This window comes from Elgaria multicarinata, chromosome 13 (assembly GCF_023053635.1).
Source record: "Elgaria multicarinata webbii isolate HBS135686 ecotype San Diego chromosome 13, rElgMul1.1.pri, whole genome shotgun sequence".
Taxonomy (NCBI): domain Eukaryota; kingdom Metazoa; phylum Chordata; class Lepidosauria; order Squamata; family Anguidae; genus Elgaria; species Elgaria multicarinata.
In genome coordinates, this window is record NC_086183.1 from 6466818 (window position 1) to 6494647 (window position 27830).

Below are 27830 nucleotides of genomic sequence, written 5' to 3' on the forward strand. Positions count from 1 at the left end.
TTCCAAAGGTAAGCTAGACGATCGGTATGGGGTCGCACTGGGGTCGCTTAGAAGCGGCCTCGGTACGACGTGTGGAAAGGCCCGTATATGTGCAATTGGAAGCAAAAACAAATCAATATAGCAGAAAATGCAATAACAGCCATTTAAAGCAGGAGTCCAATAATACAAGAGTTAAAAGGCCGTCCAAAACAGGATGGTCTTAAAAGCACACCACCACTGAGAAGACCCCATCTGTAGTCCTGGCCAATTAGATCTTATTTAATGGCAGGGCTAAAAATTGGATGCCAGTCTCAAGGTTCAGGTAGGTTCATGGCAGCAATTCATCTCTGAAACGTCCAGAGATTTCCATTTGCCATGCCGGCTGGCAATCATAAGACTTGCAGTCCACCTCATCTGGAAGGCACCAAGTTGGGCAAGGGCAATTCCGGGCTTTAATGGGTAATCACCATCATTTTAAATTGAGCCTGAAAACTAGCTGGCAACTAATACAACTCAGTGGCAGCTGGTGGCTCTGTCATCCCTGGGCCGGTGAATCCATTCCGGGTTTTAGTCACAACTCAAAAAGAGCTATCCGTTAAAGTTCTGACTGAAACCCGGAGTGGATTCACTGCTCCACTGACACCAGAGCCACCAGCCTCCACTGACACTCAACTGATATAGAATAGTTGCAACGTTTATGCTCACCACCTCACTCCTGTCAGCATTTTGAACCAGCCACAGTTTCTGTACAGTTTTTAAAGGCAGTCCCATGCAGAGGGCATTACAGTAATCTAGTGTGGATGCAACAAAGGCATAGATAACAATGTGTCAGCTAAGCTTAGCTTACTGCATTTCATTGTCACTTCATACAACTGAAAGAAGTCCTGAAGTGGTTTCCAAAGAAATAATAAAAACGAAAACACACAATATACAATAACATATTCATTATCCAGATGTTTTGGCCTACAACTCCCATGATTACCTGCTATGCAGCGTAGAATTTATGAAAGTTGTAGGCCAAAATATCAGGAGGGACATAGGTTGCCCACCCCTATCTAAAAGACCACCTAAAGCACAAACAACTTCTCCCAAACAACACGGGAGTGGACAATAAAAGTAGCCACCAAAGCCCAGACAATAAAGTACTGAAATGCCTGGGGAAAGAGAAACGAAAGGAGCAGGTACATAGCTTGGAAGTACTCCTAGACCCATCGTTGTCACTGGATGCCCAAGTGGACTCTGTGGCATGGAGTACTTGGGGTCTGCTTCAGCTGATCCACCAGCTACGGCCTTTCCTGGACAGGGAGAACCTAGCCACAGTAGTGCATGCACTGGTAACTTCCCGATTAGACTACTGTAATGCACTCTACGTGGGGCTGCCCTTGAAGACAACGCAGAAGTTGCAGCTAGTGCAAAATGCAGCAGCTAGACTGCTGGCAGGTACATCTTACAGAGACCACATAACACCAGTCTTAAAGAAACTGCACTGGCTGCCTATATGCTTCCGGTCGGAATTCAAAGTGTTGGTAATAACATGTAAAGCCCTCAATGGCTTGGGACATCAATACTTGAGAGCGCGCCTCTCCTTATATATGCCTGCCCGAGACCTGAGATCTGTTGGAGGAGCCCTTCTCCGCATCCCACCAATGCAAAATATACGTTATGATGGGACAAGGGAGAGGGCTTTCTCTGTGGTGGCACCCCGACTGTGGAATGCCCTCCCCTTGGAGGCCCGATTGGCGCCAACATTGATTGCATTTCGACGCCAAATAAAAACATGGCTTTTTAACAAAGCCTTTGATGGTTAAACTCACTGGCACATTGTTTTAACTGCTTTTACTGCTTTTAAATTATATATTGTTTTAACTTGGTTCATGGTTTAATTTGTTTTTAACTGTGCATATTTATTAAATTATACTGTATGCTTTTAGCTGTACGCCGCTCTGAGATCTTAATGATATAGGGCGGGATATAAATGTTTTAAATTAATTAATTAATTAAACGATGTCCAAGTTGATGCTGGGCAAACTTTCTTGGAGAGCGCATTCCATAAGCAGGGGGTCACCTGTTCTCTCATTGCCACCCTCTGAATATCTCACAGAGGGGGCAGAGAGAGAAGGGCTTCCGATGTCGATCTCAGGTTCATGTGGGGGGAAGTGGTCTCTCAGGTACTAGGGTCTCATGCCTTGCAAAGCTTTATGGGTCAAAACCAGCCCTTTGAATTCAGTTTGGAAACAAATTGGCAGCCAGTGCAGGAGAGCCAGAACTGGAGATCTATGTTCTACATTTTCATGTTGCAAAACCTCAGCGAAGCAGCCCCTTTGAGGTCCCTGAAGGCAAGGGACCGTTCTGGATAGCTGGGGCATGCTGGGATTGCAGGGCTTTTTTCTGTCTAAATGCACAGGATTGCACCCTTAAACTAAAAGGAGGGCATGCACGTGGAGGTTCCCCATGGAATCCACCAGGAGAAGAGCCTTGAGTGTGGTGGCGCCTTCTCTTTGGAACTCCCTGCCCCTGGAGGTCAGGCAGACACCAACACTAGGCTTGTTTCCAGCACCTCCTGAAAACAACTCTATTTCAAGGAGCCTTCCTCAACTGACTAGCCACTGTTTTTATTCATCCTTTTTTGTTCTTAATTGAACAATTTAAAGTTGCTTTTTAAATCTTCTTTCTTTTTACTGTTTATCCCTATGGGCACCGCTCCGGGATCTATTTTAGATAGGGAGCGGTATATAAATATTGTAAATAAAGATAGATAAATAAATAAATAAATAAATAAAACATGCGGGGGGGGCGTTGGTCATTTGGATCATGCACCCTTTGGCCTTTGACCCTGCCCCCTTTCGCCCTGTCTCTGCCCACTGCTGGAATGTGGGCCCCGGAAACTTTTCCCAATAGAATTCAGCTCTTGGGCTGAAAGTCATTCCACATGCCAGGTCTATGCCTAGCAACAGTGGCCCTCCAGGGTTTCAGACCTATCTGGGGGGGATCCGCACGTCATACCCAGAGCGCTTCTATGCGCCCCCAGTGCACCCCGAAAACCATAGTCTAACTTGCCTGTAAAAGAAACGAGCCACCCACCTCCCACCCCGCCTTCTTTCACTGAGCTCTCCTTGCCAGCCAGCGAGGAGGGAGATGGGTGGCGCAGGCGGTGCCGGCAAGGACGTTTCTTCCTCGTTTCTTTTACAGGCAAGTTAGACTATCGTTTTCGGGGTGCACTGGGGTCGCATAGAAGCGCTCTGGGTACGACGTGCGGATCCCCCCCTGGAGTTGCCGGGGATTGAAGCTGGGACCTTCTGCAAGGAAGCAGATGCTCCCCCTCCGACCTCTCCACCATTCCCGCAGCACTCTGCGGCTTCTTGGTGACCCCTTCCTTGGGGTCCCACAAAAATGTGGAGCCTTCACAGGGTGAGCTATGCCCATCAACGGAGTCTTCTGAGAGAGAGACACAGAGACAGACAGACAGACACACACACACACACACACACACACAGAGAGAGAGAGAGAGAGAGAGAGAGGGGGGGGATCTTCTATACTTTAGTAAGTCTTAATTCCAAGGTTCGGGCTTGTTTTTCTACACACACACACCACAGTTGCCAGACGTCCTGCTGCCAACTCTAAGGAGGAAATGAATTTTTCATGTGGTTTTAAAATATTGATTGTTTTACTGGAGCACTAAGTAAAAACAGAAAGGCTTTCTAGGCGTATCTGACATTTGGGAATAGTGTGAATTTCTCTTATATTCTCCCAGAATGGTTGAAGACGACTGTGTCTCAGTAGAGAAATAGGCACCATAAACTGACCCGTCAATCCCTCCCCATGGGGTTGTGGGAGCTTGCATTTTGGCCAACTGGGGAACAGAGAACGCGCCCTCTCCTTCCTCACACCACAGGTTGTGAATGAGCCTGTTCAGACAACACGCTAAGCTACGGTTAGACCGATCACCCTTTTGCAGCACACGGTTAGTGAGTGTGTTTAAACTGTGATTTTATAGCCATCACAGACACACGAAGTCATGGTTCACAAGACATGCTAAGCCATAATGTTTAGCTCAAAATGCTTAACCAGCATGGCTCAGCGTGTCATCTGAACAGGGTCATTCTTAGCCTGGCAGTAAACATGTAATGGCTAACTTAAGTCCCATTGATTCCGATGGCTCTACTCAGGCGGGTCGGCCAGGTGTGTCCTCCTGGCCCCACCGGATTTTGCTGGCTTCTGCCACTTTATTTAAGCAAGACTTTTGTGTGTAAACGGGGCTGTTGAACTGGACGCTGCTTTTCCTCTGCTGTTGTTGTGTTTTTAATTGTGTTTTCGTGTATTCGCTTATTTTTGTTTTGATCAAGTTTTAGCGGGGATTGTAAGCTGCCTTGAGTGCCATTTTTGACAGAAAAGCAGGGAATAATAAGTCAGGAAATAAAGTCAGCAGCAAAGTTTGCAGCAACGATGTTGACAATGGGCGCCCAGTGGGTCCCAGGAGGGCAGTGAGCCCTGTCCATCAAACCCCACAAAAGTTGCCCACCCCGGTGTACTCTGACTGTCTGGATTGATCCCAATAGATTAATAACTATTACCTGCTTTTCCATGACATCAAAAGTCTGTAGACTGAGGCAGCTGCCTCACTCTGCTTAATGGTGGGGCCGGCCCTGCTCATCCCACTCTAGCTACTGACTGTATTCATCAAGGGCTGGAGGCAAGGTTGGGTAAGCGTTGGAAACCTAATACCAGCAAAGAGTGCATCACCCAAACTGTTCCCACTGAGCCCAGAAGGAGGCCGGGCATGCTGGCACCAGCGGATTCCCAGTTTGCAGAGATCTCGGAGGCCGAAGAATCCTGTTCCTCCCTCCCAGTTAAGAGTGTCTCCTCGGCCCCTCAAGTCTTGGGGGGCTGACAGTTCAGCGCCAACATCTTTATGAGAAAACTCACCCTCTCGCTCCCTGGGCCCGACTTTGTTTATCCCATCTAATTTGCCTGCACAAAAGCTGGATCACCACATAATAACAGGCTTGGTTAAGCTGTTGTGACTTCTTAATTTTCATTTAAGTTCTTCTTTTTTTATAACTGGAATGGTTGCAATGTTTAAAGCTATTCCACTTCATATGAGTGTGTGCCTGTGTGCGTGCACCCTCTTCTTATTCCATGCCAACTGATGATCTCCTACACACACACACACACACACACACACACACACACACACACACACCCCTTTCACTTCATCCCAGTTCACATTTAGTATAACAGGACACTTAACATTTATATAGCAGCTCGAGAACAATTCACATAGGACCCTCATCCAGTTACAGAAATTAAGTTAAATGAGGGTGGTCAGGTGACCTACTTTATTGTGGACAGTCCTCAATTTGAAGACATCCTCTGTTTGAAGAGCTGCCCAATCTGAGTCTTGTTAAAGATGACTATAAGAATGGAGAGCAGGCATTGAGGTGTCCCATCTGCAGTTAGCTCTCAGCCAGCAAAATGAGCAGCAGGCCTACTGGCTATCTGCTTACAGTCTCCGCTCGCCTGCCCCCCCCCCCCCGGTGAGATGTAGTGTATTTCTATGTATTACAGTTATAAATGTGCATCTATAATGGAGAGCATCTGGTTGGGGAAAGCTGTTTTAGTTGATGAAAAGATTTTTAATTGGTTAAGGCATAGTGGCTGGGAAATGCCAGGAGTTGTAGGATTTTATTTTTCTGTCTAAGCATGCATACGATTATGCCCTAAATTGGTTGATCAGCTCAACATTGTAGCCCCTGTTCCAAATATGTTTTCATATGTTAGCCTCTCAATCTTCTCAATCAGCTCTTGCTCAGAGTGGACAATTCTGCATAAATTACATTTGGACTGGATCATGCAATCGCTCCCAACGTTGAGATGCAACCCAGCATCAACAGAGGCTGCTCGTTATATCTCTGCAAGAGTCACTGGCCTAGAACAGTGACTCATGTGGAAAGATGGGCGGATGAGATTCACCAAGAGTGGGGATTTGTTACACAGTCTAGGGCTGTATATCAAACCACCACCACCAAGTTTTCACCCAACCTGTAGGTGGCACAGGCCCTATTCAGAAGACACCTTAAACCACGGTGGTTAAAGCTTTAACCACCATGATTAAGACTTTTTTGTTAACAAAAAAACCTTAACCACAATGGATTAAGGTGTCTTCTGAACAGGGCCACATTCAAGGGTCGAACCAATTTGCCAGTTCGGGCCATTTGCTTTAGCGGTAGCGGCAGCAGTGTCGTTGCAAAATTTCCTGGCCCCACCCCTTACTTTTCATGCCCCCCCCCCAAGCTCCCTCTAACATTTTAAATTAAAGCTCTGCTTGCACACACACACACACACACACACACACACACACACACACACACACAGAGTGCTTCCCCAGTGTGTTGGGAGTGGGGAAGCCTCAGTCCACCTGCTGGATTCGGAGCATAGATGAGATTTGAACCAGGGAATTCCCTGTTGCTACTTGAACTCTGCTATAAAGCACCACCTGTTTCAAACTTGGCGAATTTATAAAAGTTGCAAATTCTAGAGATGGGATAGCATTCAGCCTTCCCCAACCTGGTATCCTCCACATTTGTTGGACTACAACTCCTATTCTCCCCAGCCTGAATGGGGGAGAGAGAGAAAGAGAGTCATAAAGAGGGCTGGCTTTAGTATTGTGCACCAGTCTGGATACTATTAGTTAGTTTGTTTGTTTTTTGAAAAAAGAGGGATATAAATACAATATTGTTTTTAAATTTTTGTGAACCACCCAGAGAGCTTCGGCTATTGGGCGGTATAAAAATGTAATAAATAAATAAATAAATAAATAAATAAATAATGTGTACCATTTAAAAGGCCTAATTACTGAAGAGGCTAAGAGAAACAGGGCCAATAAACCCCACCCATGCCTCCTTGGCTCCAATGATATTCAAGGGCTGTGGCTACAACTCTGATATAAGGATGTGGGCATGCGCCCAGACATCATTTGGTCCCCACTGGACATGTTCCAATGAGTGCATCTGCCAAGATCTGGCTTCAGTGTGCATGGGGGCTTCTCCCACTGGGGAAGCCTTGAGTGCAGTGAATCAACTTCATCGGCCCCACATCTTCTCTCATTGGGGTGAGGACAGGGGACAGGTGAAGTAGTACAGCCCAGCTGTGCTTGTCCTTCAGCATCCCTGCTGGGGTTAAGCCAAAGGATGAACAAACCGTGCTCCTTTGTCACTTCCAGGGGCTCCTGCAAACAGTCGATGAGCCACTCACCCAAATCCCTTGTTATCTCCAATCTGCGATCGGAGATAACAAGAGGACTCCACAACACGCTGCTTGACTTCCATTGGGGAGGAGCGCTGTGCAAGGGAATCCCTTTGTGATCTCAGATGGGGGGATTCCTCTCCCCGTCTCCTGCCAACCCTCTGGGTCACCTCCCCTTGGGGAGGGGAGGGGATGGGATGCCAGGCACTGAACTACACTAGGGCCTCAGCCAGCACTGGGAAGAGCAGCTGGGAGTTGTAGTCCAATACATCTGGAGCATGCCAGGTTTGAGAAGGCTGACATGAATGCTAAAACACTACTGAATGTGGAGAATTTGCAGCCTCAGAACTTCCTCCGTCCCTCCCATTTTTGTCCCTATTCCACCATGGAACCCCAAAAGCCATAATTCTGCAGGTACCTTTTTCCTTGGTACAATTTACCTTTCCAGATGCAACAGCAGCGCCAGGTAGCCTATGGCGCCCTCGCTTAATATGCTAACAAGATTGCTAATGATGCCAGTTAATTAGTCAAGCTACACAGGAGAATAAGTTATTTCCTCGTTGGAAGGCAGATTTCTGAAGGGCCCTAATGAGGTTAAGACAAATCCCTCCTCACACACCAGCTGCACCAGCAGCTGACCTGGGAATACAGCACAGGGGGCTGGCTTCACTTTTGGGGGTGCTCTCCTGCAACCCAGGCCTTACCATATGGAAAGGCAAGGCCACGGAGGGACACAGGGGAGCTGAGAGAATGCCTAAAGGGTCCCCATATTTGCCAGGGTTTTCCATGTACTCTCCTTCCCATAAAGCGCTGTTTCCCATTTGTCCCAAAGTTTGAGTTTTGAGGGTATCTTACTAATATTTGTCATTTTGAAACACTCCAGTTGCCATGATTCATTCAGCTGCCCGTTCCCTTGAATTCCTACAAGTTAAATTTCTGGATGTGACATGTGCAGGTGAATCTCAAGCTTGCGTGCCTAGAGGCGCATGCGCGCGCACGAACACCAAGGTGACGCACGGTGCAGAGCCTGCCATTTCCCACACTGCAGCTGCTGAGATACCATTTGAACTGTTGATAACATAGGATGATACGATTTAGGGATGGGGCACATTTCATTGTTATTCAGGTTTGATCAGAATTTATGAAAATTTGAAACGTTCTCCATATTCTGGACAAAAAGAACAAGATTTTTGTAAAAAATAAATGTAAATGTAAACATCTGAGGTGCCTACTCCAAGGGAGGCTCGAAAGACAGCAAGAAGGGAGAGGGCCTTCTCTGTGGTAGCCCCCAAATTATGGAATGATCTCCCCAATGAAGCCCGCCTGGCGCCAACATTGCTATCTTTTTGGTGCCAGGTCAAGGCTTTTCTCTCTTCCCAGGCATTTAGCAATATGTGATGAGCTTAACCAATCCCAGAACTGTTGTTAGGTTCGGCTGACAACTTATAGTTGTTTATAGTTGGTTTTAAATGTACGTTTTTTAAATATTGCATATCGTTTTTAATTGTTTTAATCTTATGTAAACTGCCCAAGCGCCAACATTGATTGCATTTCGACGCCAAGTAAAAACATGGCTTTTTAACAAAGCCTTTGATGGTTAAACTCACTGGCACGTTGTTTTAACTGTTTTAACTGTATCTATTGCTTTTAAATTATATATTGTTTTAACTTGGGATTATGGTTTAATTTGTTTTTAACTGTGTATATTTATTGTTTTATATTGTATGTTTTTATCTGTACACCGCCCTGAGATCTTAGTGATATAGGGCGGGATATAAATATTTTAAATAAATAAATAAATGAAGGAAGGAAGGAAGGAAGACATGGAAAATGACAGATTTGTTCCTCCAGGCTTTTGAGTGCTTTGCTCTTAAACGACGGGGTTTGAATCTCTGTGTATTCAACCCTGTCAGTGATACATTAGGGTTGCCACTTCTTCTTTTCAGGCAGGCTCCTCATCTTTAACAGTTACATGGCAGGCAGATCCATGCTTGGGAATAGCTGTATCTCTGTTGCAGATGGGTAGGCGTGTCATTTCAGTTCAATTTTGAAATGCATTTGCCAAAATTTGCAATATGCTTCATATTCCTGAGATTTAAAAGGCTCAGATGCAGGAGAAAGTGAAATGACAAATCCACCCATCCCTAGTACAATTACATTTTATCTTGAACCAGAAGTACAACTAATTTGTTTGCTTTTAAATTAGAGCAGAGTTGAATGTATGCTACATGATGTAGCAGCTGGAGCAGAAACCTCAGCAAGAGACCTATGAAAAAGGGGGAGGCTTAATGCAGCTGCTTCTCCCATTGAGATAAGAAGAGGAGTGTGACATGTGCAGAAATGTTGGAGGGTATGAGTTCCATGTCGTATTGCAAGGGATTCTGGTGCACCAATTTCTTGGCATAAGGCAAGGGTGGGGAATCCAAGGGCCACATTCAGTTTCAGAGAAATTCTCAAGAGCCACATCCCAGTGATGGGTGGGCCCAAAGGCAAAAGGGGTCCAGACCCCTTCATGACAACCATAGAATCATAGAACAGTAGAGTTGGAAGGAGCCAATAAGGCCATTGAGTCCAACCTCAGTCATTGTGCTAGCAAGGACAACTAACCTAAAGGAAGACAAACCTCTTACTTAAACCTCGGTCTTGGTCTGCTGCTTGTTGGAGCCATATACAGATAAGTTTGACTGGCTTCCAACCCCAGCTCTTCATGGTGCTGTCTTGTTCTCATTCCTGCCTCCCTGAGAAACCTGACTGTCCTAAACCTTGGCAAACCCTCAATGGAGGTAGTTATATTTAAGTTTATGGCATATAACCACCTTGAGTCCCAGTACTGGGAAAAAGTCAGGATGATTATGATAAGAAATACAGCACAAGACACTCATCTTGTTTCAATGTGGGATAGCACTTCCCTCATCAGCCACTTGCTTCCAGCCATTCAAATGGCCTTAAAAAGAGAGAGTGGCCACTAGAGCTCAGGAACTTGAACAGAGCTTGTAGATCAACATGTGTCGCTCAGACTTGGGGTTATATTCTGAGTTCTAAGAAGAGGAAGACTAGCAACCCATGGCAAGTGGGATAGTTAATGAAAGTTTTACCCAATGTGTGTATTATGATGGCTTAGGACACAGCCTTCGTTCCCATCCATTGTAGCTGTGCTATCTTGTGGATGGTGGGAGTTGTAGGCCAACACAGATTTTGGCTCACAACCCTCTTTATCGCTAACCAGTGTGGCTGTGCTGTTTTGTGGATGATGGGAGTTGTAATCCAACAGACATTGGCCTGCAACTCCCATCATTTCCAGCCCCAACCAGTGTGGCTGTGATTTGTGGGTGATGGGAGTTGTAATCCAACACAGACATTGGCCTGCAACTCCCATCATTTCCAGCCAGTGTGTCTGTGCTGTCTTGTGGATGATGGGAATTGAGGTCTCTGCACAGATATATGGGCCTACAACTCCCTTCAATCCTATCCAGTGTTGCTGTGCTGTCTTGGGAGTGATGTGAGTTGTAGTACGGCACGTCTGGAGGGTGTCAGGTGCGGGAAGGCTGGCTGGGTATTTGCTCCCTGTGCCGTGTCAAGATACTTCAAACGGTCGCTGCTGGTGGTGGAGCTAAGATGGACGGGAAAGCAGGCCGTCGTGTTCAGGATGGCTTGTTCCTCTGTGCACATTTACGAGGGCGTGAGGCTCTTCGGGGCCTGGCCTGGGTGCTTTATTCTCCATCCTTTGAAGAACATGTGCCCTGGCAGCATCCCATTCCCATTTAACCGACAAGGATGTGCGCTGCTGCAATCGCTTCCCCTCCTGTTTTTAAGGCTGCAGTTTTAGATTTATGAATAATTGAAGTGTGATTTGTGGCTCACAGGAGCCGGTGCGCGTGAAGCCCCCATAAATCTGCTCCAAGAATGGCGTGACCTTGTGCCTTTTCTTCGAGACGAGTAGCGCTTCCCTCCCGGCCAGCCTTTTTCTCCTATTCTCTGCTCTCCTCTTTCTTTTTTCATTCATTCGTTCTTTCTTTCATATTGCATTTTTTATGAACAGCTAAAAATGAACCCATACTTTTTTTTTCTTTTTCTTTTTTTTAAAGGCAAGGAAGACGTGATAAAAGGGAAAACTTTTTGCTGGGGCTTAAAAGCAGTTTATTTTCAACTCAGTTGCTGCCATATAATTTTATCAAGGGAGGAAAAAGTACTAACACAAATCTCTCATTCGCATGTGTTCTCAAACATAGCAGCTTCCTGTTTAGGGTTGCCAACCTAGCAGGATTCACTGGTTCACCTGTAAAATGACGCTCTGAGATGCATGCGTGCTGAGGTCCCAACGCTAGCGAACCCAAGTTTCCACTCTATGACCAGCTATATTCCAACCAGTGTGGTGTGGTGTTTGGAGTGTTGGACCGGGACTCAGGAGATCCAGGTTCCAATCCCGCACTCAGCCATGAAGCGCACTGCCTAGTCACTGACACTCAGCCTAACCTGCCTCACAGGGTTGTTGTGAGGATAAAATGGATAAGTGGAGGAGGAGGAGGAGGAGGAGGAGGAGGAGGAGGAGGATCATGATCATGCATGCTGCCTTTGGCCAGTTGGAGAGAAGGTGAAATGTAAATGTAACAAATAAATAGGTGCAGGCTGGTGACTCTGATGTCAGTGGTGCAGTGAACCCATTCTGGGTTTCAGTTAGAACCAGTCAGAACTCTAAAGGAGCTCTCCAAGGTGCTTAGATAGCTCCTTTACAGTTCTGACTGAAACCTGGGTGGGTTGATCACTCGCTGACATCAGAGCCACCAGCCTCCATTGCAAATAAATATATGAAATAAACAGAACTCCAACCACAACCCACCATATGGCAAACAGACTCCGCTCCAGATTTGCTGTATTCCACCCAGATAATATCCATGATCCACCAGATTCTGCCCTTGCTCATCAAGTTCCCATTGCCATTCAAATCTTTTTAGAAATCCAAAATTTGCCACCGAACTCTTCTGCAGGACACGGAACGGAGCCCAAGCCGCACATGGCATGTCAGGAGGACAGCCAGGAGGGATCTGAAAAGTGTGACGGAGTTAGGGTCTCTGTGGCAAAGGAGGAGGCAAACTCCGGTGCTCAGGACAGATGTACATTTATTATGCCCTACACGTTTCTGAGGGATTACCTGCTTCATCAGGAGCTATAAAACAAACAAATTAACCATAAGAATAGTATCTTGTGGACAACATCTTCATTCTTTTTAACAAAGTTTTAAGGGGCTTTTCAACATAATGCTACATTTTCGTAAACAACTTTGAAAAGAATTGTAAAGTATTTAAAATAATAATCATGAATTCCCACTTTTTATACATTGTTCCCATCCTTTTTCTCCTGTCAAATTTCTTATCAGTAGTGAAAACATTCCCTTTTGTTTCACTTTCAACATGAAACATTATTCTCCCACTACCCCTAAGCCAGTACCCTCCCAAGATCCCACAAGCATAAGCATAAATTGACCTGTTTTATGTTCTTTTTGAATTTCCTGGTCTCCAAGAACAATATTTCCTCTTTTTTTCAAGTGCTGTAAATGCTGCTTTTTGAGCTTTTGTAACTCATAGCAGAAAACAATACTTCGGTGGGTCTTATGCACTGCAGAGGGTTCCTAATTGGACCACACCCCATTTGAACTCAGGTGCTGATACTGCTGTTACTTACAAGCAGCATTTATTTTTTATGTTATCAATTGGTGTTCAAAATACATTGCATTCTCTATTTTAGCCCAGAAAAATCTAAATCTTCATTAAGCCCATTTGTCCAGATACATTTTAAAGAAATAATCCAAAATAATTGTTTTATTTAATACTATGTTGTTCCCATGCACCTTTTCAATCCCCCTCAAAAAGAAGAGAGGGAGGGTCTCACCTGATATTGCCAAGGCAGGATGAATTTGGGCAAGCACAGGTGGGAGCTGGTAGATTAATGGCGTAACCTAGGGTGACCATATTTTGGAAACCAAAAAGGAGGACAACGTGGTCGGCCCCAAGGGGGCGTGTCCAGCACCAAGGGGGCGTGTCCAGCACCAAGGGGGCGTGCCCACCTGAACATGGCCTTGGTCACACGTCTGATTTTACAGCACACATTTAAGACAAATCTGTTCTACATAATATCTTAATGTTAAAATCACTGAAATAAAGAACAAATGAGAGATTCAATGTATCTGAAATTAACTTCACTCACTCCTACTTTTGTAGGTTTTGCTGTACTTTGAAGCTTTTGCTATACTCTGTGTGTTACATTCTCCCCTTCCCTCAAATATCTTTTCTGACTGTATCTTCACTCATTGCAAGCTGCTGCTGTTGTTAACAGGGTTTGCTACTGGCCCCAGATCTGTTTCAAATTTGGTATGGCTAAAGCTCTACCTAAAAGCTATCATGGTGCCAACTTTCAGCTCTTTATCTTTAAAAATGACAATTTTAAAAATAATAATTTTAAAACCTCAATTTTTTAAAAAAAATCCTAAAAAATCAATGGATGAATGGATCTGTTTCAAATTTGGTGTGACTAAAGCTCTACCTAAATCCTATCATGGTACAAAGTTTCATCCCTTTATCTTTAAAAATGAAGATTTTAAAAATAATAATTTTAAAACCTCAATTTTTAAAAAATACCTAAAAAAAATCAATGGATGAATGGATCTGTTTCAAATTTGGTGTGGCTAAAGCTCTACCAAAATCATATCACGGTACAATGTTTCCTCTCTTTAACTTTAAAAATGACAATTTTAAAAATAATAATTTTAAAACCTCAATTATTAAAAAAATTCCTAAAAAATTAATGGATGAACGGATCTGTTTCAAATTTGGTATGACTAAAGCCCTTCCTAAGAGCTACCATTGTGCCAAGTTTCATGTCTTTATCTTAAAAAATGACAGAGTTATAAGCATTTTTGCTAATTCCCATTAGAGCTGCTCTTTGAAAAAATCCGGATTTCCCCTCTCCTCACAGATTTGCCTCCAAAACCCAGGCAAATCCGGGCAAATCCGGTCATATGGCCACCCTAGCGTAACCTGGCATGATGCGTCTCTTTTTGTGCTGTTGGTAGCTAAGCATTCAAATTAGAGATGTTTGGATTTCGTTAGATCCATGCTCTCTGTGTTTCACAGATTACCATGCACCTTTCCATTTTTTTAGGACAATACAAGAATTTCATTCCACTTGCACATCAGCACAGGTGTGCAATAACACTAACGCACGTCAGTGCAAGTGTGCATTAATGCAAATCCCATCCTCAAAAGTAAAAATACCTAAGGTGACCATATGGAAAGGAGGACAGGCCTCCTGTATCTTTAACAGTTGCATAGAAAAGAGAATTTCAGCAGGTGTCATTTGTATGTATGGAGAAGGAAAGGAACCTCTCGTGCAAAGCACTTGAATCATTACAGACTCCTAGAGGGATGCCTGCTTTTGCTGACATTTTCTTGGCAGACTTTGTAGCGGGGTGGTTTGCCATTGCCTTCCCCAGTCTATGGAGTCTATGGAGAACCTGGTGAAATTCCCTCTTCATCACAACAGTTAAAGCTGCAGGAGCTATACTAGAGTGACCAGATTTAAAAGACGGCAGGGCGCCTGCAGCTTTAACTGTGGTGATGAAGAGGAAATTTCACCAGGTTCCCCATATACACAAATGACACCTGCAGAAATTCCCTTTTCAATACAACTGTTAAAGATACAGGAGCCCTGTCCTCCTTTCCATGTGGTTACCCTAAAATACCAGTGCACATAATCTGCATGACTTGGAGGTGGTGGGTGGAGGAACCAGGGCACTGTAGAATCCACAGGTCAGCTTCATAGCATTCCAAATTCGTTTGAAACTGTTGCAGATTTCTCTGATGTCCCTAAATAAAATATGATTCTTTCCACCTGCATCGTGACATGGTACAGTCCAAGGAAAGCTTTACTGCTTGACTCTGCCAGTTGTGTCAACAGTGCATGCTCCACATTTCTGAGGACCCTTGGGGAAGACACCCTCAGTGGTCCCCTCCTTCAGCAAATCCAACTTCTCAATGCCCTTGCTCTTCATGCGCTCTCTCAGCATTGCTACGACTTGCTTGCTGGGCAGGCAGAGAGCAATGAGGACGTGGTGGCATCTCCAGGTCCTCCTCACCACAACCATTGTCTGGGCCACAGTGAGAGGCAAGTGAACAAGCAGGATGCAGTGGTGAAAAGGAGGAGCAACTCCAGAGAGCCCCTGCTGGGATGTGGGCCCTCGGCCTGTGCCCAACCAGACCTTCCCTTGACACTGGCTCTGCCTTTGGAACTGGAAAATCCACAGTAGGCAGTGATCTCTTCTATCACATCTCACTTCACTTGCCCACTTCCCTTCCCGTATCCTCTGGAGCCTGACTGCCACACGGTGAGCAGCGGTTGCTTTCGACTAACGGCTGAAAGGTTCAGGAGGTTTCAAGGCAATGTCTATAAATACCTCTCTGAGCTTGATTGAAGTTCCTGCTGGTAGGATGGGGTCTCGATCAAGGTCTCCAATCACTCCATGGCCTTTGCCTCTTTCCCATCTCATTCCGGCTGCTGATTATCCAAGGAGAAGACAGATCCAGAGACTTTTGCAAAGTTGGATGTCTGTTCTTCAAAACTCGGATGTAGTTCAGTCGGCCTCCCCAATATCTCCTCTCCAGTGGGAACAGCAAGGAGCTCATTGGCAAGGCCCTGGCTTTATTACGAACTCTCCCAGGAGCAACCTAAGGCAGGGACAAACAGAGCGACACAGTGGAGGAGTTTAAGGGGAGACATTTGCCCAAGCCTCTCATGTCTCTGCACACTGGAGAGGAAATTATTGAGCCCTTTGCCTGGGTCTCCCCAATGGAAGTGGCTCCAGAGGCCTTGGCAGAGCCTTCCACTTTATACACCCCAGTAGTTCATGCCGCTGAACCACTCCAGCTCTTGATATGCGTAGGAAGAAAGCTCTGCTAAAGCCTCGTTGCTATTGATTCTAGGGAAGAGTGGGTCAAAGAGCTGCTGTGGCACACAATAACAGGGCCGGCCTGAAGATGAATAGCGCCCTGGGCAAGAAGTACCTTTGGCCACACACACATCCGTGGTCAACTTTGAAGGGCTACCCAGAAGGGCTTGGTGATGTTCACACCTCCTCAGCTCGGCTTGGGGGGCCCTCGCCTCAGCTGGACGCCCCCCTCAGCTCTACTTGACATTCCTTCAGCTCAGCTTGGTGTCGCCGTCTCTTCAGCTCCACTTTGGTACTCCCCTCAGCTCAGTGCAACAGGCGAGCACTCAGTTCGTCCCTCCCTAAGGCCAGCCCTGTGCCCAGTGACACAGGACTGCTGAGCTTCTTTCAGCCAAATTCCATTATGGAAAGGTTTTTGGAGGCATATTCCAGTTTTTAGTGGGGCTGAAGGCAAAAGGGGTGAAGCCAAGGACTAAGGACAGGGACAAAAATCCCACCCCCCAAAATCTAGTCTATTTTAGCCTAAAGTTTTTAATGCCAGTAACTAAGGCTTAGGAGTGACATTTCAGCCTTTTACAATGGAGGAAAAATTGTGCAAAAGCCAGGAAACCAGCAAATGACTGACAGCTAGGGGAAGAGGCATGGCCATGGGAAGGGGTGTGGCCATTGGGGGAATCCTCTGCAATAAGGGGAGCATGTTGCCAAAGCTGCTGCTGCTGCTATTTACACTGGGGAGGAAAGGGTTAAAGATAGGGTGACCATATGGAAAGGAGGACAAGGCTCCTGTATCTTTATCAGTTGCATAGAAAAGGGAATTTCAAGAGGTGGCATTTGTATGCATACAGCACCTGGTGAAATTCCCTCTTCATCACAACAGTTAAAGTTGCAGGAGCTCTGCCCTATTTTGTATCTGGCTGTGCTAGGCTTTAATTATTGTGATGAAGAGGGAATTTCACCAGGGGCTGCATGCATACGAATGACACCTGCTGAAATTCCTTTTTCTATGCAACTGTGAAAGATACAGGAGCCTGGTCCTCCTTTCCATAGGGTCACCCTAGTTAAAAAGCCACTGGGGCAGTAAACTGAGTCATCGCCTTCCTAGGCAGGGAGGCCTTTGCTTGGTTCAACGTATAGCCCAGCCATCCCCAACCTGTTGTCCTCCAGATGTTTTGGACTTCAACTCCCGTCAGCCCCTGCCAGCAATGCCTATCAATAGCCAGGAATGCTGGGAGTTGTAGTCCTCCAAAACATCTGGAGGACATCAGCAGCACCAGATAGGTATACCGTATATGGCCTTCCCACCCCAGCCTGTGAAAAATGAACTGCCAACGAGGCTCCAAACTAACCCCGAGGCAAAAGCTCTGCCCAGAATCAGTTCCCCAAGCCCTGACTGTCTACACTAGAGGTGAGATCCGTGGCCATGCGCATTGTGCTTCATTGGATATTTTCAGCCTGCCTAAAATTATATCAACCCCACCTTGTACAAACCTTAAACTAACAAACAAGAAGATTGCTCACAATTTTAATGGACTGTGGTGGGGAAAGGCTTTGTTAAGGAGAGGACAGAAGGGATTGCTGGGCTGTTTCCAATTATTGTCCTCCTTAGAGTAGACCCACTGAAATGAGTGGGACTTAGATTAGTCAGTGGGTCTGCTCTTAATTAGGATGATCATTGGATGCAACCCCGGATCATTGCTGTAAATTATCCTCAAAGGGTTCCCAAGCATTCTGTCTCCTGGACTAATCACCCCTCTTTTGTATCTGGTCATGTTAGGCAGGGCTCCTGCAGATTTAACTGTTGGGATGAAGAGGGAATTTCACCAGGTGCTGCAAGTATGCAAATTAGGGCTGTGCACCGCCTTGGGCTGAGGCACCGAATCCGAACTGAGGCGTGCTGATTCGGCCCGGCTCAGTTCCAGCTCAGCCCGAGGTAACCCAAAGCCAATCGGCTCCAAAGCTTTGGGTTGCCTCAGGTTGAGTCGGAGCAGCACCAGGCGGGCCTTACCTGTTTAGTACCTCTATGGCCACAAACTACAGTGGCCATAGAGGTACTAATAATTCAGAGACTCCGCAATAGCTTAAAATCGTGTGCAGTCTCGTCATTTTTACCTGCGTTGCCGGCGACAGAAGCTGGCAGAAGTGAAGCGGACGCAGTGGAGGCACTGGAGGCAGCAGGTAGGTGGGGAGAGGGAGGCTTTTCTGGGTGCCGGCTGCACAGTCGGCACCTAGAAAAGTCCAAGTCACCTCGGAGGGCCCGAATCTCGCCTCGGCTTCAGCGCAGAGGCGAGTTGGGCAAACCCCGAAGCAGCCCTGAAGTGGATCGGGGCTGTTTTGGGGGCTCCGAACTGGCCTCTGAGGTGGATCGGGGGTCCCTGCACAGCCCTAATGCAAATTACCCCTGCTGAAATTCCCTTTTCTATGCAACTGTTAAAGATACAGGAGCCCTGCCCTCCGTTCCATAGGGTTACCCTCCTTTCTTTGTCAGAAGACAGCACTGAAGACGTAGATGTACTGCCACTGAATCATGGCGCCTCCCTCACCGTAACATCATCTGCTCTTTCCTGGTCTTTCCGTAGGTGCCGTGCGTCAGTGTTCTGCCACCCCCATGGACGGCAGGATGAGCAGCCCACGTGCACGGTTATGACACCATGAAGAGCTACCATGGGGAGCGCAGCCAGCCACGGGAACACCCCTGCCACTGCGTGCCAGAGGCCTGCGACCAGCCGATGGAATACGTCCACCATAGCCAGGAATCCCGCCAGCCATACCTCCTCAGCCCCAGTGAGCCCTGTTCCTTGGACCACTACTGCCCGTCCCGGAGCTCCGCCGAGCCCCCCCTCAGCCTAACGGAGCCCCTGTCCGCCGCCAGCAGCAGCAGCACCTTCCCTAGGATGCACCACACGCCGCAGCAGTACGATTCCTGCGACGAGTGCATGGCGGCCGCCCACCCTGCCGGCAAGATCAACCGGCTGCCCCCAACGCTCCTCGACCAGTTTGAGAAGCAGCTGCCCCTGCACCACGACGGCTTCCACACCCTGCAGTACCAGCGGGCCAGCAGCACGGAGCAGCCGCGCAGCGAGAGCCCCAGCCGCATCCGGCACCTCGTCCACTCGGTCCAGAAGCTCTTCGCCAAGTCGCATTCGCTGGAGGCGCCGTCCAAGCGGGAGTACAACGGCACCAAGATGGAAGGGCGGGGAGGGGAGGCCGGCTACCACCACCACCACCCGCACCACCACCACCGCCAGTCGCGCCACGGCAAGCGCAGCAAAAGCAAAGACCGCAAGCCGGACTCCTCCTCGTCCCGCCATCGGAACAAGATGATGGGCTGGTGGAGCTCGGATGACAACTTGGACAGTGACAGCAGCTACATGGTGTCCGGGAGGCAACACGCCGTCGACCAGGCCACCCAGTACTGCGTGGACACCCCGGAGAGTGCCTTCAGAGACTTGACCCTGAAGAGTCTGAAGAGCGGAAGTGGGGAGGGGAAGTGTTTGGCCTGTGCCGGGATGTCCATGTCCCTCGATGGCCAGACTCTCAAGCGGAGCTCCTGGCACACCATGACCGTCAGCCAAGCGCGGGAGGCCTACCCCAGCACGGCAGGAGGCCCAGAGAAAGCCTTGATGCTCCAAGAGGCGAAGGCCAAGGACCGATCATATCATTACCTTCAGGTAAGGAAGTGGGCAGCTCTCAAAGGGTGGGCGTTGGGTCTTCGGCCCTGTGCCATTGAGTCGTCTAGGTACATCATCTACACTGGGGGTGGGCCACATTGCACTTCAGAGAAGGTCCTGGGGGCCATGTGGTGCTGGTGGGTGGAGGCAAAGGCAAAAGGGGCGGGGCTAAAAATACTAGCACGTTGTAGCTTAACACTCTGGCTGCCAATGACTTCGGCCCCCGGAGGGGAATTTCAACCTTTTAGAATTGTGGGAGGAAAACTGCGCAAAAGCTGAGAAACCTCCCAACTCTCAGTGGCCAGGGAAAGGCAGGTGGAGCATGGGTAAAGAGGTGTGGCCATTAGAGAGGCCCCAAAGGGCTGGATTGGGACCCCAAGATGGCCAATTTTGGCCCCCGGCCTGAGCTTCTGCACCCCTGGTTTAAGGAGATCAATTCCCCGTTTCAAGCAGCATACAGGAAGCCATTCCATAACTGCAAGCTAGTCCATGCTGGGTTTTATAGTGAATTAAGAAGACAGGGGTGGGGGCATGCTGGGAATAAGTCTCCTCCCATTGGCCAGCCATGCAGTGTGGCAGGATGCACAGCCAAAAGAGTGTGGGTCCCTGACTGGTCAGCTTCCTTGCCAAGCTGATGCCTAGGACAAATATCCTTCCAATAAAAGGGACGGCCCTCGACACCGGGCCTCTTTCGAACGTTCTCCAGCAGCTCTCTGTTCCCAAAGTTTAAGGCTTCCTCCCGCTGACTCAGAAAGCTGCGGCCCTTTGCAGTTTTGCTCTCCGCTCCCTTTGCTGTCCTCCACGTCCCCATGATGCAATGCAGCTCCGCACCTTGATGTCGGTGATTAGAGAAATGTCAAGGCTATAATAGCCTCTCCTTGCGAAAAAGCACAAAGCAAGCGAGCGAGCGAGCGAGGCGGCTATCTAGTTGAAAAGGCCTGGAGCCGGCTGTGTTTGCTTCCCAAGGTGTCGAAGAGCATCCGAGCGCCCCTATTGCGTTTGCTAACAACGCCCAAACAAACCATTAGGAAGAGCCACTTTCCTCATCCCTCGCAGGGCGACTTCTACACAGGCCTGATCAATAGTCTCTATAAGCTAATGAGGGAGAAAGCGCCGTAGCAAGGGCAACTTGGGACAAGAAAGGGAATGGTGGCGGGGTAGGGGAAGGGTTGGCACCAGGACTCTTTACCTGCGAAATGAGGCAAAGAAAACTGCTCTTCCGTCTCCGTGGTCTAAGGTGAGGGCCCATGTGTGCAGGCTGGGGGAACAGGCACACCGTTGAGGGGAGATGAACCTGGGCTGCAAGACCATTATCATGGGAGGGGAAACCTGAGGTTAAGCGCTTCTCCCCACGAGCGACGTATTGCACGCTCACGATTGGTCACTCACGGACATTTGCGCGTCCTTTTCATGACGTCATCATCCTCCAATGCGTCTCCCACCATTTTCAAGCTGGAATCCGTCATTTTTTAAAAACCCTGAAAATGCTGTAATAAAATCAAAATCACACAATAAAACAGCGCCAACTGCTGGTGGTATAATTGAGAACATATGGGAAGGAACTGGCAAAAACACTGGGGGAGCACGTGTATGGTGCCGATGGTTAAACCCGCAAACATTCCAGAAGACAAAGCCCCAGTAAGGCTGCAGGATCTTTGCTAAATGTGGAGAAGCCCTAAGTTGTAGATCAGCTTCCCCCAACCTGTTGCCCTCCAGATGTGTTGAACTACAACTCCCAGCATGCCTCAGCCAGCCCTGCTGGGAATTGTAGTCCAACACATCTGGAGGGCAACAGGTTAAGAAGGGTGTTGTAAATCATGCTTGAGGCTGTTGATGCAAACCTGTACCTAGGCATTTGGATGGGGTGTCTTGTATGGGGTGCCAAATGGACCTTGGTGTGATGGCTATTCCTAGTTTATTTGGACTTTTTTCCCCTCTCCCAGGGCAGAAGCAACTGCTGCTCATTAGGGAAAAAATGGGGAAATCCAGGAGTTTAGTGTAGTTGTGACTGTATAATGGTGGCATATCTATTATACACACACACACACACACACACACACACCACCCATTCCAAATGAAGGTGGAAGCAAGGAGAACTCTTTGTAACTGAAGTTGCAACAGTCTCGTTAAACTGCCCCTTCAGAGTCTCTTCCTTTGCACTCCATTGCATGCAGAGGGCTTTCACTTTTCAGCAGCTCTTCACAAAACGAATATTGGATACAGGCAGGGATGCTTTAGGGTGGATTCCTGCACTGAGCAGGGGGTTGGACTCGATGGCCTTATAAGCCCCTTCCGACTCTACTGTTCTATGATTCTATGATATATTTAAAATGCTTTTCACACTGAATAAAACCCAGGTTGGAAAGAGCACCAGCTCCTGCCTTTGCTGAGATCCCAGACTCAGTGGGTTGTATCCAATATTCGTTTTGCTTAAGTCGCGTTCATTTCAGTGGGTTTACTCGAAGTAGGACTAACATTGGATCTAACCCAGTGGGAGGGATGTTGAACCTCTTTCAGCTCATGGGCCGAATTCTGTCTCAGAGTAGCTCTGAAGGTACAAGGGTCCCTGCGGGGGGGGGTGGGGGGCAGCGTGACAAACATTCTGGCGTATTTTAGCTCAGAGCTCTTAGAGCAAGGAACTGAAGCTCAGGAGAGACATTTGGGGGGAGGGGAAGGGGTGGGGACAGCTGGGGGACTTCCAAGGTCTGGATTTGGCTCCTGGATCTGAGGACCTACACAACTAGTCTATAGTCCTATGAAGCTGCCTTAAAGTATTGATCAATCTAGTCCAGTCTTGTCTTCTTTGAATGGAAACGGGTGTCCAGGATTTCCAGTAGAGATGTTCCCCATTACCTGTTACTGGGCCATTTAACTGGAGATGGCTTGGCTTGGACATCATCATCATCATCATCATCATCATTATTATCTTTATTTGTATCCCACCTTTTGCCAAATGCTGGGCTTCAAGGCGACTTTACAAAATTAAAACATATACCAGTAAAAGCTATAAGTAAATATACAAAGTTTTTTAAAAAATAATTAAATACGTTTCAGTATTAAAACATCTCAATATTTAAAATACATATTAAATTTTAAAAGTCTAAAACATAGATGAAGGTCCACATTATTCAGCAAAGGCCTGCCGAAATAAAGTTTTCGCCTGCCTCTGAAAAACCATCAAGGAGGGAGCCAGTCTAGCTTCCCTGGGAAGGGAGTTCCAGAGCACTGGAGCAGCCACCAAGAAGGCCCTCTTCCACGTTCCACCAGGTGTGCCTGTGATGGTGGTGGGGCTGAGAGAAGGGCTTCCCCTGAAGATCTCAAAACAGAGGCAGGCTCGTATGGGAGAATATGGGTTTTCAGATAACCTGTACCCAAGCAGCATAGGGCTTTATAGGTCATAACCACCAGCACTTTAAATTGTGCTCAGAAACAGAATGGAAACCAGTGGAGCTGTTTCAACAGAGGGGTTGGGTGCTTCTCAGCTCCATGGGCAACTGCTAGGGCCTGGGTGCCCCCAGGTTGGAGCCACCACTCTCACCTTTAGTCTTCACAATGGTGGACAGCCCATGCTACAACCCACCCTGGTTTAGTTAAGCACAGGGGTGCCAGCAATTGTGCAAACTAGATCAAAGAGTCAGGCGCAGGAGATCCTTGAGCAATCCTTCAGGCTAGCCCCAAACCCAAACAGTGTAACATAGGGGATTTTGAAAATGGGGGAGGGGGGTTCTGGATGGAGGATTTGTAAACCTGCAACCCTGCTCCACTCTCCATAGGTTCCTGAGTTGCTTTAGAAGTAAGGGCAGGCCAGTTCTATTGTGTGGTTAATCCAGCTTTATTTCTCTCTGCCAAAGGCTCAAAAATCATGTTTCCAAATTTCCTGGACTGCCTTCCTAGGGTTTTTGCTCCTCACACCCCTTGTTTATATGCCTCGCTGGATTCGCTGAGTGAGTGTTGGCACTTCTTAGACCGGAAGGCTGACAAAACAGGGACTCATCCTGGCAGGAGGCAGTTGAAGGGCTGAATTAACTCTGCCAGTGGATACATTTGATCCTGGCTAAAAGCAACATGAGCTTTAGACCCCAGCTCAAAATTCAGCATCTCATTTCAAGTCTTGGCTTTTCGAGCGTGTCACTTGTTTCAATTTCTACTTGGCCTCTTTCCGTGCTCAAGGCAATTAATAACAATTTAAGAAAGGGAGGGGGAGAAAAATAATTTCAACAGCATACCCAATTCATTGCACGTAGAAAATGACGGGAATTAAAACAACCCCCAACTGTTAAAAGCCAGAAGATCTTACAAATAGGTCTGTCCAAATGATTAAACCATTTTTAGCGGGTTCATCATCTTCCTGTCAACCAATTAGTTGGTTAATGCATGGGTTAACTTGTTAAAGGATAGGTGATTATTCACCGGTGATGGATTAGAAGATGATTGAAACAGATGGATTGAAACATAAAATAATTTAAATACATCTGTATATTCCTGAAACTTCACTTTCGCTTTATTTCCCCAGATATTGAACAGAGTGTAAGATGTTGCTTCTTAACCCCTTTCCTCAGTTGTCTTCCCAACTGTCCAAATTAGATTGGCTTTTTTGTACATGGGGCAAAAACATTCTTCTTCTTTCTTTTCTTCCTTCTTCTTTCTTTTCTTTCTTTTCTTTCTTCTTCTTTTGCTTTGTTACACTGCAAAGCGCCGTGCGCACTGATGGTGCTGTACATGATTTCCTGCATCAACAGTGGATTGGACTAGATCATGGATCTTGAACCTCAGGCCCGTGGGCGAAAACCTGGGATTCAAATCTGCCCCTCCAGGCAGTGCAGGCTGGTAGTTCGAATTCTGGTGGGCCGGTGAATCCATTCCGGGTTTCAGTCAGAACTGGCCATAATTCTAATGGGGCTGTCTAAGGTGCTGAACCTACTTTTGGGATAGCTCCTTTAGAGTTCTGGCTGGTTCCGGCTGGAACCCAGAACAGATTAACTGCCCCACTGTCATCAGAGCCACCAGCTTCCACTGGACACAGTGACACTCTAGAGCATTGTGGGAAATTAAAATGGAAACCACTTGGAAGTGATTACTGTGTTCTGCTGCTGCCCACCACCACCAGGTCAGCCCACCAAAGCAGGCGTTGCCAACAGCCCCCTCAGATTTGGAGCCAGCCATGAGGTCAACTGTCTCTATTAACTATGGACAGTCCCTATTTATTGACACTGGTTAGTGTTTTTCCTCCCTGTTTTGCCTTTGAAAGAGATTTGGGCTTGCCTTTTCTTTCTTTCTTTCTTTCTTTCTTTCTTTCTTTCCATTAGTATGAGTTGCTAAAGTTGCCATTATTCAGGATTCGTTCCTCCTTCCTCAAGAGATCTGGAGAGCTCCTTTCCAGTTATAATTGGTTCTGACTGAAACCCAGAGCGGATTCATTACCCCACTGTCATTGGAGCCACCAGCCTCCACTAGTGGAGCTGCATCTTGACTCTGGCGCATCTGCATGTCAGCACATGCATGCGTGCACCGCAAGTGTGAACCTCCCCTTCCATAAGCGCCAATCCATAGTCCGTGGTACATCAGCCTTTAGCAACCCAGTGTTCTCCAGCTAGCTATTAACCTTGATGGCTGTGGATGATAGGAATTGAGCATAGGAAACTGCCATTGGTCCATCTAGCCCAGTTTTGTCAACACTGACTGGCAGCGGCTCTCCAGGGTTTCAGGCAGGATTCTTTCCTACCAAGAGAAGTCGGGGATCGAACCTGGGACCTTCTGCATGCAAAACAGGTGCTCCATCACACTGAGTCATGGCCCTGTATTGGTTCAACACATCTAGAGACCATTTAGTTGGTAAAGTCAGCATGCTGGATCTGGTTGAGTTGCAGCTATTCTATAATAAGGACAGCCAATTCCGCTGTGAACGTTATTACGTTGTGTCTATTTTAAAGGTAATACTTACAGCCAATTTACGAACATAACTCTGTTTCTGAAGCCAGGGAAGAGCAGGCTGTTGCCAAGTCAATGAATACTGCATGCAGCGAATGGAGACGCGCCTTCACAAGGGTGTAATTTTTTGGTGCTGAGGTTAGCTCAGGCAGTGATTCTCTTGGTATGATGAGAATCAGGGAGTTACGTAAGTGTGCAAGAGTGAACTCTTGGAGGGCCTGTGCATAATACAGAGGAAAATCACCGAGTGCAAAAGGGATCCTTCACCCTTCCCCTGCCAGCTGATCCTACCCTGCAAATGCCCTCTCCCAGGCCAGAGCCTGCCTGCAGAGAAACCAGGGAAAGCACGGGGAGGGGACATTTTCAAGGGAAAATCAGCAGGATTTTCCGACATGCAAATTCTCCCCTTCAGATGTCCTCTCCAGGTTGTTTCCCCCTGCAGTGGTGCTCTTTCCAGTTCCCCCCTGCAATGGCATTTCTTCCAGTTCCCCCCTGCAATAGTATTTCTTCCAGTTCCCCCCTGCCATGCTTTTCCTCCCAATTAAGGATGGAATAGGCATTTGCAGGTGAGAATTAGTGGGAATTAGCTAAGCTCTCCTTTCCTCCCTGTGAGTTTTCCCTTGAAAACACTCGCCCCCAGCTCATTCCCCCTACCGGCCTTCTTTCAGCTTTGCAGGCCAGTCGGGAGGGCAGGGATCAATTAGAAAACGGAATGGACGTTTGCAGGGGAGAATCGGTAGGTAAGTCTGAGCATTGGGCCCTCCCACGCCTGCTAATTCTCCTCTGCAAAAGTCTCCCCAGCACCACCCCTCCAGGCCTTTTCTCTTTCTAGTCCCAAAGCCTAGCTGGGGAGAAACGAATAGAAGGGAGAGAATTGCAGGGGGAAACTGAGCAGGTGAGCTGAGAGCCGCTCTGTCCAACCTGCACACACACACACACCCTATGCCCTCCAAGGTTGCCCAGATGGCCACGAGCCCATCCAGTGGCCCCACCCCCTTTCCCCCACCACCCCCCAATCACTAACTGCTTGGTGGCTTCCTTGCTTTGGTGCATCCCCCCCTCCAAATCTAAAAAAAAAGATTGAAATGCCTTCCTAAGGCTTAGTTAGTGTCAGTAAGCGCTTCCAGTTTATATAGGCTGGTATTTTGGGCCCACCCCTTTTTGCTTCAACTCCGCCCCTTTTCCCTTTGGCTCAGCCCACCACTGCACCACACACACACCCCCGAGAGCTTCTCTGAAATGGAATTTGGCCCACAGGCTGGAAGAGGTTCAACCCCCCCCCCAGCTGTTTTTCACTGAGCCAGAATGACTCCCATTCTCAGATTCTGGCTGCAGAATAGGGGGGAGGGGGGGACAAGATTTAAAATGCCCAGAGGAAAGGGCATTTGTAGGGGGGGTTGTTGGGGGGGATCAAGGGCTGAGCGCCCTTGCCTGCCAATTCTCCCCTTCAACTTCTGCTCCACACTTGCGTGAGCATTTTGCAGCAAGCCCCACTTCTGGGGTCCCCGCAGTCTGTCTGCGGCGCGCGTCTTTGCCTCCTTTGCAGCTCTGACACCTGTGCCTCGCACAGCCAGGGTGGTGGCTGGCTTTGGGCATGGCGCCTCAGCCTCCCCTGCCCTTGGCTTCCTCCTACCTCTTCTCCTGCAGGCTTCCTCCTTAACATGCACCTCACAGACTTTTGCTGCGGTCCCCGGCCCGCCTCTCTTCATCCTGCCTCCTGGCAAGAGCATTCCCTCCGGAGCGCGCACCTGTAAGGCTCAGCTCGAAGGAGTCCAGCACCAGCACCTTCTCCCCTCCCTCTCTCCCCCGCCTTTCCCAGCTCGCTCCATTTAAAATGATTGAAATTATTTATTTTAAATACATAAAATAAATGCATTTTTATAAAAGAAAAGCAACCGCGGCCGCCAGCATCTCCTCCTCTTGGGGATGTGCGAGGACTCGTCATCTCAGCTGCCGGTTGATGAGCTGTGACTGAGAAACGCATCCCCCATCTGCATCGGTCACACTCTCGTTCTCCCAGTGTACCTGAGTTGCTTGACAAAGGGGGCTGCTGTTTGGCTCCACAGCAGTCGGCA

The 27830-nt window shown here is 47.7% G+C and overlaps 2 protein-coding genes across 2 annotated transcripts in view; one reads left to right on the forward strand and one right to left on the reverse strand.

The window, feature by feature from the left end:
- Positions 1-27830, reverse strand: part of TMEM35B (transmembrane protein 35B) — a 225240-nt gene that overhangs the window by 112556 nt on the left and 84854 nt on the right. The window lies entirely within an intron of this gene.
- DLGAP3 (DLG associated protein 3) overlaps positions 1-27830 on the forward strand; it is an 84072-nt gene that overhangs the window by 18049 nt on the left and 38193 nt on the right. The window contains exon 2 of the mRNA XM_063140826.1: positions 18736-19827. Within this exon, the coding sequence (XP_062996896.1) occupies positions 18808-19827 (1020 nt within the window). The 5' untranslated portion in view covers positions 18736-18807. The remainder of the gene's footprint in view (positions 1-18735; positions 19828-27830) is intronic.